This window comes from Eurosta solidaginis, chromosome X, assembly GCF_040869045.1.
Source record: "Eurosta solidaginis isolate ZX-2024a chromosome X, ASM4086904v1, whole genome shotgun sequence".
In the NCBI taxonomy this organism is placed as follows: Eukaryota; Metazoa; Arthropoda; class Insecta; order Diptera; family Tephritidae; genus Eurosta; species Eurosta solidaginis.
In genome coordinates this window covers 19,838,767-19,853,664 of record NC_090324.1, presented here as the reverse complement: position 1 = coordinate 19,853,664, position 14,898 = coordinate 19,838,767, and the positions used below count along the sequence as shown (strand labels likewise).

The following is a 14,898-nucleotide window of genomic DNA, read 5'->3' as shown; positions in this document are numbered from 1 at the left end:
TTTCAGGAGAGCCGTTCAAAGATTTTACCTGCCATATGTTGCGCAATAAAAGCATATTTTCATTTTTATACCACTTGCTAAATTTTTAACTGATCACGAAGATTTTTTATACAACATAGATTATGATATTGGGTACGTTTATATGTTATTAACTCAAAAGTCATGTTTTTTGAGTTATGACGACGTTGCAGCAAATGAGCGATATATTACTTATAAAATGTATATAACAAATAAATAAATTGTAAGCGTTGTGGTATGAATGTGATTTGAAAACTGTTCGAGTATAAAATCATCTTTTCGGAAACGCAGGAAAAACATGTCAAAATTTGTTCACTGACTTTATTAGGGAGCCTATCTGAAAAGATTTTTGCAGATGAGTTAGTCGTCATATTGAAGTTAAACTGATTGGTATATATGGTCGTTTAACACTAGCACGTCAATCCGGGAACGCTGATTTAGAAGACATAAATCATTGTTAGTATACAAGATAGGTAGTCGTGACAGGTACACTTATTTAAAGAAAAAAAAACTGGTTTTATGTCATACCAAGGGCAACATTTTGTGTAGAGATGGCAAACACATCATTTCGGGAAGGTTTAGCAACTTTTGGCCTTGTTTAAACGAATATTTACTGACGGCAGAAGCCCTGGATACAATTAGATATAAAAGGAGTGCAAATACTTAAACTATAACTAATTAGTAAGTTTAAAATTTTTAAGTTTAAACTTCCTTTCGGGAACGGAAACTAAATCGACTGAAACATCAGGCTTTATTTAAATTTTCGAATGTTTTCCGCAATTTCTGTAAATTCCTATTTACTGTAACCTTTTTGAAAGAATCAAAATGCTTTTGGAATATTATTTGCCTAAATTTTTTAACAGTTTTCCGAAAAGATTTTTTGTATTATTTTCGCAATACATCGAAAAGTTTGATCATTGCATATATTGTAGGGTTGCACAAAATTGTTTTCGTATGTTTTCTGTTGTAAGTTTGTAATCCGTTACAACACGCGTTCGCGGCACCGTTTGCAAGGCTTAGGGAATCCCCGTAGTTAACTATCTTTGACAATGCGGCAAATTGCGAGATACTGCAACATTTTGGTTAGAGTATCCCGACCGCTGTTGGTTGGTATTGTCGTTTTGAAGGAGACTGGCATTAAGACGTTGCAGTTGCACCTTCAATTCACCCGCATATACGAATATACCTTCCGGTAAACTGTTATTTTGCTTCATCGATAAACATGGTAAAAACTTAATGTTATCATGTGTTGAATATTTTTTATAAATAGTATTCTCCCATGATGAGAATTCATTTGAACTGCCTAAAGCAGAAATACTATTACCAAAATCTCTTGCATTATGCGCATCATTCCTTGGTTCAAAAATAGAACCATAAGTCTTGCTATCCTCCTCTCCGGTCTTATTGTTATCCCAATAAAAACTAGCATTATTCACCAATATTTTATTATTTTCGTCCTCTTTGATACAACTTATTAAGTTAGGCATACTTCTCATAAATTCGCTTTTAAATTCCATCGACGGTGTTGCTATTACCGCGTGATTTATAAAAAGTGTTTGTTTACAATTATACATTCAAATTTCTTAGCGTAACTCCTTCCGGTGTTGATGATATACTTGTGTAACGCATTACCGCAATTTTTTATATATTAGCCAGTACTTCTGCTTTATGTAAGATGTTAATATTGCAAAACAAAGCTTGTTTTTAATTTCTGTTCTTAAAGATTATTTGTCAACTGCAATTAAACGGAAAAGAGAGCAATGAAAGTAAATTTGTACAATAATACGCTAACAAATTTTCTAGATCTAGTGAGTACGTGTTGTCCCTAGTTCAAATATTTCATTAATCCGATACACCATTACGATTTAAAAAACGGCATTCGATCACGGATAGTATGTTACGATTCGGACACTGTTTTTGCTAACAAATATTGAACTATTTGTTTATAACTCATAAAAGTGTTTGGCAAATTCGAACAGTCTCCAAATATCGAAATTTACTTTCGTGTCCAATAAGCACATCATTTGAAAGATCGAACAATTTTCATGGCGTCTTTTCGAAATTAAAATATTAAAAACTACATTATTTGTCTCGTTATTGGCCGTTAGTGTTTAGAAAAACTGAAATTTTTGGTTGAGCTCAAGGCCGGGTTTTCTTCAATAAAACACTTGGATGTGTATTTTATTTTGTCTTTATTTTTCAATATTTCGACTTCAGCCTGAAGTCATCCTCAGGACTGGAAATAACATAAAACATAATTATTAAAACCAAAAAAGGCATCAACAAACATTCAATACTTACATCTTAAGCTACGCTTTGAAGACTAAAAAAGCCCTACAATAGTTATATGTAACAAGCATACAATTGGTATCCACCGAAAAAGTAAACAAACAAAAGAACAGTAATCGTAAACAAAATTCATAAAAAACAACCATACATAAGGCAGCAAACAGATGATCATCCCAACATGTCATAGCTGTTGTCCCAACGACGAAAGTACAAACATACTTATATGTAAATAATTCGATCAGCAATGTTTTGTGTGCCTAAGTAAGAGGTTGCGGTATGCATATGCACAATCGGATGTGTCTAATTTGAAATTAATTTTTCTGTCATTAGGGATGTCCAAAATATGTAGCATTTCTAATATAAATCGTTTGTTATAGTTTTTCTCTTTTTCTAAGATTATTACATTATCGAAGTCAGGGTAGTGTCCGGTATCCTTACAGTGGGATGTTAACGCCGTTTTGTTGTCCGAAAAATTATTCCTTAATTTTATATTTGATTTGTGTGCAGATATCCTTGTCTTGAGTTTTGATTTTGTAGTACCCACATATAACTTCTGGCATACGTAGGACCCGTCGCCATTACAAGGAATCGTGTATACCACATCGGACTGATCCTGTACGGGTATCTTATCTTTCATGTTACTAAAAATATTCCGCAGAGTATTGCCATATGTAAAGGCTAGTCGCACGTTTTCTTTATCATAAATATTAGAATATTTTATTCTTTCGGACAATCCTGCGACGTACGTGGCCGATTTATATATTTTATCATTTGAAGATCTTTCGGTATTTTTATCACTGGGCCGATAATTAAAAATCAGTTTCCTTATTAATTTCACGGGAAAATCGTTATCCTCGAGTATATTTTCGATAATCTTTTTATTCTCAGGGTGGAAATTTTGTCGCTTATGGAAAGAACCCGTTTTACAAAATTATTGGCAGTATTTATTATTAAACTCTTTTCATGGTTTGAGTTGAAGTTTATAAGCCTGCCAGATGCGGTTGGCTTTCTGTACCAATTTATCTTCAACCTGTTGTTCCTCTTAATTATTAGTGTATCTAAAAATAGTATCTGTCCATTTTTCTCTATCTCTATCGTGAACTTTATAGATTTGTAATAGCTATTAAGAAGATTAAGCATCACGTCTGCGTGTTCTATCTTGATAATAGCGAATATGTCATCCACATATTTCGTTAGTAATCGTGGTTTGTTTATCGAGTCCATCTCAAACCTTGTTAACAGATCCTCCATTACAATGTCCGATACGACAGGTGACGCAGGTGATACCATCGGCATCCCTGACCGTTGCTCATATATTTCTTCATTGTACTTAAAGTACCTGTTATCTTTTATACAGAATTTGACCACTGTCATGAAAAGTTCTTTGGTCATGGAGGTGTGTTCCTTAATCTTGTTCCACTTAGACTCTATAATATCGAGAGCCAAATTTACGGGGATACTCGGGAATAACGAAACAACATCAAACGACACTAAACTCTCTTCGTCATAAACATATGTATCTTTTATTTTATTCTTGAATTCTATCGCGTTTTAAGATTATACTTCGATAATATAGTCAATTTTTTTAAAATTTGGACAACAAATTCACATAAATTGTAGGACGGAGAATTGACAGAAGAACAAATGGGCCTGAGAGGAATGTCGCTCTTGTGGATTTTGGGCAGATGATATATACGGGGAACATTGGACGTTTTACATTTGAGACGAAATTTTTCTTTTAAGTCAACAACTTTATTGTTGTACATTTTCTCTACTATCTCATTATTCTTTTCTTGTAGTCTATTAGTGGGGTCTCGCTTCAACACTTTGTAAGTTGTTATATCACTAACTATACTCTGCATCTTTCAGTCGTACTCTGATTTGTCCATTAGTACCGTGACATTACCCTTGTCTGCATTTAATACTAAAAGTTGCTTATGTTCTTTCAAAAATTGTTTCGTGGAACGATGTGTATCCCGTGTAAACTTGTCTTTCCGAAGTTGTCTTTTTGCTCATGTGATTTCTTATAAGTGTCGTCAAGTTGCTCCGCTCAATCTCTTGTGTATCTCTATCTTTAATTGTTTGGATGTAATTTTCCCCATCCGCTATCATTTTAAATAGTGGAACCTGTTTGTTATCTGTTGGTAAAGCGTATTTGGGGCCAAGAGAGAGAATCCACTGAACGTTTGCCGGTATTTGTAAATTTGTCGTGCTAAAAATAAACTCAGGTATCACCCTAATATTCAAAAATTGTTGTTGTTTGTCTTCCAACCTCTTGTATTTGTTAATTTGCGTGTTTTTGATTTTGGTTTTTCGTTTATTCATCAGAAGTTCTTCACTTTCAAAGAATGCGTTGAAGTCGTCTTGGTTCATGTATTGTTTTATTTGTGTTTTAAGTCTATTTACGTATTTTCCTTTTTGTCGCAGAAGTTGGTGTTAGATGGTGATAAGAATATTTAAAAGCTTAATTTTTGTCTTCTCCATTCACTGCGCGCGAAATATTTGTTGGCAATTTTTGGTTCTTTGTGTTGTTGTTGATTGTGTACAGGATGTTGTTGGTTGCATTATTTATGAAATTAGGTATAACTCCATTTCTTCTAAACCTTTCTAGGAATATCGCCGACTCTGAAATTCTTGTTATTTTGATGTGAAGTACGTTGGTATTGTTTTACGTGTTTTTTAGTGGTAATATCATAACCCTTTTTGATGTTTTTGTACACATTTGAAGGGTCTAGAACTTGTCGGTGTGCTCTCCGTTTTAACATTATTTGTCTCGTTATTGGCCGTTAGTGTTTAGAAAAAAAAAAATTCATAAAAAACAACCATACATAAGACAGCAACCCTGCAAAAATCGTTGGACCATGTGGTCCACTGGAGTACTTACCATTCTACTCCACTGTAATGCAGCAATGGACCAACTCATGTTTTTACACGAACATGTTGTAAGCCGATCATTGCTCGTTTTTACCGATTGTAATCACTACACGATGTTTATTGGACTGTGGGTACTCCATGGATTACTCTGATGTAATGCGGAGCTGGAGTATATGGTCCGGTCCTAGGACATCGCAATGTTAATTGGACCATATTTTTTGTATGAATTGTGGTTAATTTTGGAGCACTCGCTTGGTCCATAGCGAGTACGCCATACATGCATGCATGGAGTACTCGCGAATTTTGCAGGGAAGCAGATGATCATCCCAACATGTCATAGTTGTTGTCCCAACGACGAACGTACAAACATACATATATGTAAATAATTCGATCAGCATTGTTTTTTTGTGCCTAAGTAACAGGTTGCGGTATGCATATCCCTGCAAAAATCGTTGGATCATGTGGTCCACTGGAGTACTTACCATTATACTCCACTGTAATGCAGCAATGGACCAACTCATGTTTCTACACGAACACATTGTAAGGCTGTGTCTGATTTGAAATTCATTTTCCTGTCATTAGGGGTGTCCAAAATATGTAGCATTTTGTAACCTACCCCGAAGAGAAGGGGTATATAATGTTGGTATATGTGTGTGATTGGCGGCCGCCGTGGTGTGATGGTAGCGTGCTCCGCCTATCACACCGTATGCCCTGGGTTCAACTCCCGGGCAAAGCAACATCAAAATTTTAGAAATAAAATTTTACAATTAGAAGAAATTTTTCTAAGCGGGGTCGCCCCTCGGCAGTGTCTGGCAAGCGCTCCGATTGTATTTCTGCCATGAAAAGCTCTCAGTGAAAACTCATCTGCCTTGCAGATGCCGTTCGGAGTCGGCATAAAACATGTAGGTCCCGTCCGGCCAATTTGTAGGGAAAAATCAAGAGGAGCACGACGCAAATTGGAAGAGAAGCTCGGCCTTAGATCTCTTCGGAGGTTATCGCGCCTTACATTTATTTTTTTATATGTGTGTGATTCTCCATACATGTACGCATATACATATGAACACGTTTATAACCTGCAAAAATCGCGAGTACTCCATGCATGCATGTATGGAGTACTCGCTATGGACCAACCGAGTACTCCAAAATTAACCACAATTCATACAAAACATATGGTCCAAATAACATTGCGATGTCCTAGGACTGGACCATATACTCTAGCTTCGCATTACATCAGAGTAATCCATGGAGTACTCACAGTCCAATAAACATCGTGTAGTGATTATAATCGTTAAAAACGAGCATTGATCGGCTTACAATGTGTTCGTGTAGAAACATGAGTTGCTCCATTGCTGCATTACAGTGGAGTATAATGGTAAGTACTCCAGTGGACCACATGATCCAACGATTTTTGCAGGGTATTGGGTGGAATTCTGGTAACCACACAGGCAGTTGAGCGGTTACGGCGGGGGAGTCCTCTTGACCGTAGCTCTTTCGGGATGGGGTGGGTTTTTGCCATGTCTCAACCGACATTACATAAAGTTTAATTTTAGGACTCCAAACCAGAATCTAAATACAGGAACTACACTCCCTTAACGCAAAAACTAGATACATATGTACGAAATGAAACAAAAAAACGAGATCGGTAACTAACCAACTCAAAAGAACCAAACAATGAACTTTAAAGGCTAAAGAGGTGAAAGCGGACATCTGTTTAAGTGAATATTGGGGCGAGGTCTAAGCTGATAGTCGACACTCGCTGTCTTTACCCTCCCCTACCATGATCTTTGATGCGAATAGGATTCGAAGATCCCGAAAAAAAACGTATACTACCTTTTATGTCCTCAACACATTTGCCTCCAGGAACATACAAAAAAAACTTACAGATTCATATTTTCAAATCGATAACAATTCAACATTTATTAAACATAATAATTAATTGCCAAACTACAATCAAAAATTCAATCCTTAATCTCATTTGGAAAGATGTTTAGGATTAACCTTAATTCTTAATATTCGTTACTAACATATAAAAAATATTTATGACAATCCTAACCGTACACGCTTATTAGCGGCTTATGTATAAAGTTGTTATACTAAAGGGCAGATAGAAATCCGGTTATAATTTAACTCTCTTTCATGTCACTAGTCATACCAGGCTATCACAAAAAACACTAGCTTACGATTTTTACTTATATTTAGGGTTCATATTGAGGTAACATTACTTGTTTGTTTCTATTTTTCCCTTCTTCTTTTTTTTTTTTCTTTCAACTACAACTAGGATATGTTTATAGGTAAGTACATAAATGTGTATGTACACGGACTAAGATCAGCTGGGGGCATTCCATAACAAATGGTATTATTAACAAATAAAATAAATTTAAAAGTTTTTTTTTTGTTAAGGTTTATAACTTCAATGCGGGTTAACAATTTTGGACCGAAACCATAATTGAATAGAAAACCTTTCCATTCTCTATCGCAATAAATTAATTTAAATAGAAGAACATGTTTTTCCCAAAACTATTACCAAAATGAATGACGTACCATGTAAGTTAGAACATTCAATATCCAAATAAATTCATATCATTAAAGTACAGCAGATCAATTGACAAAAGCATTATTAACGATAGGTAGTCTACTGAAAATACCTGGGCGTCATAAAAATTACTAGCTGACTTTATTTTCTTATATTTTTGGGTAAAAGTTTTTTGTTTTTCTTTCACTTACATTTGGAAATAAATTCATATTTACGTGCATAAGTGTGTGGGTAGGTAGGTAGATTAATAGGAAGGGGGAGTTCCATGAAAAATGGGTTTTAAAAAATGTGTTAAACTTTTATAATTTCAACACGTATCGAAAATGGTTGAACAAAAACGTATTTATAACAATTTATCAATATTATAAATTGTTACAAGGTATATTTAAATTTACCCGGTTTGAGCAAAGACAAATAATATAAAAAAACTTACGGATGGAAGATCATATGAGCAAAAGGTAATAAATTATCATATGGCGAAATTATATATTTTTACTAGCTTGAAATTACTGGACATACCAGGCACAAGTCAACAACAAGCTACACTCGGCAAAGAGTTTTTGTTGCCTTCTTTGATTTAGGTATTTATATGAAATTTTGTTTTCCTATTTTCTTAAACTTGTACAAAAAAAATTATATGCCGGTTCATAACTATGTAGAAATGTATGTGTATTTGCATCAGAGGGGCATGCCACGATTATTTGGTTGATTTTACATTTAAAAAGAAAATTTGTTTTTTTTTTTTTTATTTCAGTTTGGTAGCAAACTTAACGAACTGTAACGACCAATACTACGCTCCAAACTGAGTTGGTTCGAAAGAACGATAGACTGTACTTTTGCACCTGATGATTATGATTGTCTCTTGCCTTTTTTTTTGTGTTTTTCTAGGAATTTTTATACATTATATTCACGCAAACCAACCAAATACTTATGGTAAATAGTTAAATTTTAAAGAAAAAAATGTAAGCGATTAAACGTACATTTTTTAACTTACTGTGCCCATCTCGGCTTTACATACATAGTTATGTAGACCCTTTTGAGCTACAAAACGATTTTTACGAATTTACATACATCCTTTCTTTCTATCGTTCCTTTTAGTTACTTTTAACTACTATAAATTTCGTTTAACCTTATCTTAGGCTTTTGGTGACTAACTTTATCTCTTTTTTCTACAAAATCTTCGGTTTAACACTAATTGCTACTACATTTTCTAGTTTTTTTTCATTTAATTCACTGCGCTAAACTTATTATTTTATTTTTTTTTCACTATGACAATTTTAATTTTTGTCACACTATGCACTACTTTGTTCTAAAAATGGGTGGTGGATGGCAAACAGCGACGAAAATGCTGCCTATTTCATGTGCGCCTGATGGTGCTTGAATGAGGTGGGGTGGCAAAACCAAGCCCCAGGATCCTTCTAGATTCCTAATCTTCGTTGGTCGCGTGGGAATTAGTGGAGGCTCACTCTGGATGCTCCTCAGCTTCAATTTGTACCAATGGTTTGTAACCAAAAAGCTTCCACACCCTCACCTATGTGCACTGGGAAAGTGACTTCCAACTTGTCAGGAGGCGATGAGTGTGGGTAGGAATTTCTGCCTATATGGTAGTCACGCCTATTGAAGAAAAATGCCCTATAATTATTTCCTATCTAAGGAGATTTAAATGGAAATGTCTTACCTTATTAAGGGAAAACAAAACCCATGTGGTTTACGCGAACTGCCTGAATATCTTTAATATCTTTAATGGAGCTGTCCGTTTGGTGCGATGAAAAACAGGAAGGAGAGGCTAACTGTAGCCGTTCAGGCTCTTTGATACCCTCGGACTTCCTATCTTTTGGCTTCTGTTTTTGACACTTTCCGAACTTCGTTTGAGAAAATGTTTAATGTCACTTAAATGCGTCTTTTCATTTATTGTAATAAAACTAAGACAGGATGACTTGAATGATTTGAGTTTGCTACTGTTTGCAATTTTTCTAGCCTACGAGACATATTTAACTAACTCTGGCGCATTTCAGCATTTGAAAGTTTCGGACAGATTTACCTTGGGAAAATCCAAGCGATTATTGTTCGCGTTTCAGCCAATAGGTGACAATTTGTCGTTTTTACTAGAGGTAATCAATTAAATGCCCTAGAGCGGCAATAAAGTTCTTAAGTCAATTTCTCACATGCGAGAAATTTTATTTCAAAGGGGGATAGGTACACGCAAAATACATATTGCAGCCCAAGCGACCATTACAAAACCCTATAATACGACACCGTAAGACAGATTATTAGGGGGAACTAACTACGAATGTCCTTAGCATGATAAGTACCTATATCTCTACCTTGCAAATCTTCAAGTTGATAGTAGCAGTTTCCGAGTTTTTTTACGAACTCTGCATTTGACAAACAGTGTACCTAGTTTGGCATTGAAATTTTGAGTAAATTTACATTGGACAAAATTTCGACTATAGACTTCTTGAGCTTCCCTGAACGATACTGGCTTTGAGCACAAGTTATACTGTTTTTCATTGCGTTCATAAGCCTTACGTATGTTTGCTTGAATATCTTTTCTAAGCTAGGCCAAATTATCTGATCGCGCAATCGGCACTACTGGCTCTTCTAACAGCGATAACTCCTTCACTAACTGATAATCTGATCCATGCGTTATCATGTCCAATCCGAATAAAGCTCTATATGGAGAACACCCTAGGGATTGATGCAATGATGATCGTAAGGAACATGAAATACTCGTCAGGTGTACGTCCCACTCAGTCTGATCATGCTTCAGGTATGACCGAATAGCGGCTAATAGTGAACGATTCACCCGCTCCGCAGCATTACTTTGAGGGGAGTACAACGCAGTATACAAATGATGAATACCAAGCTCTGTCAGGAAGGCGTTAAAGTCGTTAGACTTAAACTGTGTGCCATTATCACTGACTATAGTTTCGGGCACACCGAAACTATGAAATATATTCTTTAACAAAAAGTCTTGGATGGCAGCAGACGTAAACTTTTTAAGGGGTTGTATCCAATGATACTTGCTGAAATGGTCTAAAACGATTAGAATCCCTATATGGCCGGTCTTGCTGCGCGAATACGGGCCAAGCAGGTCAATATATAACCGTTGAAACGGTCTACACGTCTGACTATGGGAACCCATGGGTGGACGAAGAGTTACATTTGTGGCTTTGTTCTCCTTACACTTGTCGCACTCAGCTATATAAGCGCGTACATCTTTTGCTAAACCAGGCCAAAAAAGATAACGCCGCAACTTCTCATTGGTCTTCTGTACACCTGCATGTTCTGTGCGCATATACAAAGACTTGTCTACGATTTTTATATCTGGAAACTTCTCTTTGTTTTCTTGGTATTTAACTTTAAGCTTTGCATAGGCATCGTCGTCAAAAGAATTTGATTCGAGGTCTATTACAGGTCCCATATCCATTTCGGCTATTTCGTCTTCCTCTAGCCGGGACAAAGCATCCGAAACAACATGTTCTTTACCTTTCCTATGGGAAATCGAAAACTTAAATTGTTGCAACCTGAATATCCACCGTGCCAGTCTACCAGTTACGTTTTGTTGGCGCCTCAGCCATAAAAGACTAGAATGGTCCGCCACCACCTCAAATTCCTGAAGTTCTAAGTAGCACTTAAATTTCTCAATGGCAAGAATTACGGCCAGACACTCGCGCTCCGTTACGCTGGGCACGGCTCAATTTTTTTGACATGAAAGCGAGGGGTTTTCTTCATTGTCGTCAGACAACTGTACTAGGACAGCTCCGATACCCACATCGCTGGCATCACAGTGTAAATAAAACTCTTTCTCGAAATCGGGATATGTTAAGACCGTGGCAGATGTCAATATTTGTTTCAACTGATCCATGGCTCGCTGCGCCTCGGATGTCCATTCAAACTTCTTCTTCGTCGAAAGTACTTCCGTTATGGGATAAGTAAGTTCGGGGAAGTTATGGATGAATCGACGATACCATCCGCAGACACCGAGAAATCCTCGCACCTGTTTCAGATTTCTTGGCGCGGGCCAATTCAAGATGCAAGCTATCTTTTCAGGGTCTGTACATATACCTGCACTGCCGATGACATATCCTAGATAGTTAATGCTTGTTACGCAAAATTTACTCTTAGCTACGTTGAGCGTTAAATTGGCTTTACGAAACTGCTCAGCGAGGCGAACTAAAACAGCCAGATGTGATGAAAAGTCTTCGGACACAATACATAAATCGTCTAAATATCTGAACACACAATGTCGGAGGTCTGGCGGAATGATTGTGTCCATCAATCTGCACATGGTCGACGGGGCGTTACAAAGGCCGAACGGCATTACCTTAAATTGGTATAGCGGACGACCGGGAACCGTAAAGGCTGTCAAATGTTTAGACTCGGGACTGAGCTCTGTTTGCCAATACGTATTCTTTAAATCTAATTTGGTAATTATGTTTGTCCTAGGCAGTCTAGAAAAAATACCATCGATGCTAGGTAATGGATACGCATCCTTTTTTGTAGCATCGTTAAGCTTACGAGCATCTAAACAAAGTCGAACTTTGTTAGGCTTAATAACAAGACTCATTGGAGAACTCCACGCGCTTTCAGAAGGTTCAATCACATCAAGTTCCAGCATACGGTCAATTTCTTGATAAAGAAGCTTTTCCACTGCTGGACTTACTGGGTAACAACGCTGTTTAATAGGCTTCACACTTCCTACATCGATATCATGCTGTATCCATGTAGTGCGACCTAAACCTTCCGAAGCACTGGGAAACACATGCTTAACAACTTCTAGCTGCTACTTTTGTTGTTGACTCAATGCGTAAAAGTTGACTTCGTCAGATGTAATGGAAACATATGACATATGGGCAAGCTCGAAGCCTTTCCAAAAGTCATGGCCTAAAATAAGTTTTTGTTTGATAGATGGTATAACATATAGTTTAATTGGCTTCTGTAGAGTCTTATAGGTCATAATAACGTCAAGTACACCTATGATATGCTGTTTTCCCCCATCAGCGGTTGTGGCATGTGACTTCAACCGTCTGAATTCAGGAAACCTCGTAAAATCTTCGGACGCAAGCGATGAGCCAATACAACTAATATTTGCACCAGTATCTAACAAACCTAGTTCGGTAAATGTAAGGAAGGAAACCTCGGCGTAGCTACGCAAATCACTTTGGTTGCTAAAGACTGTTGACACTCACAGCTGTTGGTTTCTTTTTACATTTTTGTAAAAGGATTTTAGTCTTAAGTGTCGTTTATAAATATTGGGTTTAGCATCACTAAAGATTCGATTTCTCACTTGCAAATAATTTTGCAAACGCTCCTCGCAAGGACGAAGTCGAATGGGTACATTTTCGGGAATATTTTCCCCATGTGTGGATGAGTCTTTTGTTAAAGGCTCCCTTTGTAATAAAGGCAAATGTAAATTATTTATGCTTGCGGGGACATCCGGCTGGGATTGGATGCACCCGTGCGTCGGTTTTCCGAAAACTTCCGAACGCATGTTGGACATTGGGGTTTGTACACATTAAGAGCACCACATCTATAACAAAAAATACGACGATCAGCTAGACAGTTTTCCCAGATATGGCCAACCTCATCACAGTTCCAACACTTTAACTTTGCTTGGCCAGTGTGAATGGCTGCTAACTCAACTACAGTTGTTTCATTGTCGGAATGAACTGGCTCTGCTTCATCCAGACTACATACATGGCGTCGATTGAAATTTGGTTTTGGTTTACTAAGGGTGTCTATTGGACCATCTTGTGTCAAGTTTTCACCCATTTTGACCAAACGCCGCAAATGACCAATAGAGTGTACCGGCTGGTAAAACAGTTTTTGTCGGGTTTCTGGGCGTAAGTTATGTAAAAGTATCTCTAATAATTCTTCTTCCTCTATTCTGACCGAATATTTGTCAATTAGGGAAGCAACGGTATCATAATACGCCGAAAATGATTCACCAGGCTTTTGCTTCCTGGACCTAACCATTTCTCGACTCATAAAGTCAGAACGATAATCTTTGTAATGTTGGCGAAGGGATGCACAAATGTTCGACCAAATGACTTGATTGACTTGTTTGTGGTATCGCCAATACCACTCTCGTGCTTTTCCAACAAAAAGTACATGTATGTGCTTGCACATAGAAGTAAAATCACTATCTAAAGTTTCATGCGTGAGGGACTTCACGCGATAAATAAATTCTTCGACTCCTAACCCCTCAGAAGATCCATTGAATTGGAGATTCCACTTTTGCATGGTGTTTGCAACCTTTCGAGGAACTACCGCTGGCGACAGCATCTCGCGAATCGCAGGTAATAATCCTTGGGTATTGCTAGGGCTAGAGCTTGGCTGGGAGTTAGGGTTATTGTTCACATTTAACGTTGACATGATACGGGTGATGGATTATTCAATCATTCCTTGAACTACGGTGTAGTCTACCTCATTATTTCGATGGGTATTTCCAGAACGATTGGGTCTACCTCATCTTCTATTTCGTTGTCTGGGTGGAGGAACGTGAGTATTATCAAGGCTATGACTATTATCTAATGCAGACGACTGCATTGCGCCGGCCTCGTCGTTACGTCGCTCTTGTAAATCTTGAGGTTGTGAAGTTTGAGCTTGATTAAAAGCACTCGTCAAACTTCGGGTTATGATTGTTCTATCTGAGGCTGAAGCAGAAGGTATCGTTGAAATTGCTCCTGGTGAGCAGTTTCCTACTACTACTTTCAAGTCTCGCTGACTTATTTCTCTTTTGCAAATGTAGCAAACATTATTCTCATCGAACCAACTTTCAAAACACGGTTTATGAAAAAGATGTTTGCAGGGTAACAAAAAACAAGTGTGAGTATTGTTTCTTTCCTGGCTACAAATAGCACATTGGTTTTCTGGGGCAAGTCCTGACCGCGGGGGTTGTTGTGGACTTCTGTGAAAGGGCATTATTTCAAAATAACAGAACTATACTGTTCCTGGGTACGACATGTGTTGATTGGATTGTTCAATCATTCCTTGAACTACGGTGTAGTCTACCTCATTATTTCGATGGGTATTTTCAGAACGATTGGGTCTACCTCGTCTTCTATTTGGTTGTCTGGGTGGAGGAACGTGAGTATTATCAAGGCTATGACTATTATCTAATGCAGACGACTGCATTGCGCCGGCCTCGTCGTTACGTCGCTCTTGTAAATCTTGAGGTT

General features: G+C 37.3%; 1 protein-coding gene across 5 annotated transcripts in view; it reads right to left on the bottom strand.

The window, feature by feature from the left end:
• LOC137234666 (serine-rich adhesin for platelets-like) overlaps nt 1-14,898 on the bottom strand; it is a 401,835-nt gene that overhangs the window by 6,355 nt on the left and 380,582 nt on the right. For all 5 annotated transcript variants that reach the window (XM_067758139.1, XM_067758140.1, XM_067758141.1 and 2 more), the window contains one exon: nt 1,205-1,753. In XM_067758139.1, coding sequence (XP_067614240.1) covers nt 1,205-1,592 — 388 coding nt within the window. In that variant the 5' untranslated portion in view covers nt 1,593-1,753. The remainder of the gene's footprint in view (nt 1-1,204; nt 1,754-14,898) is intronic.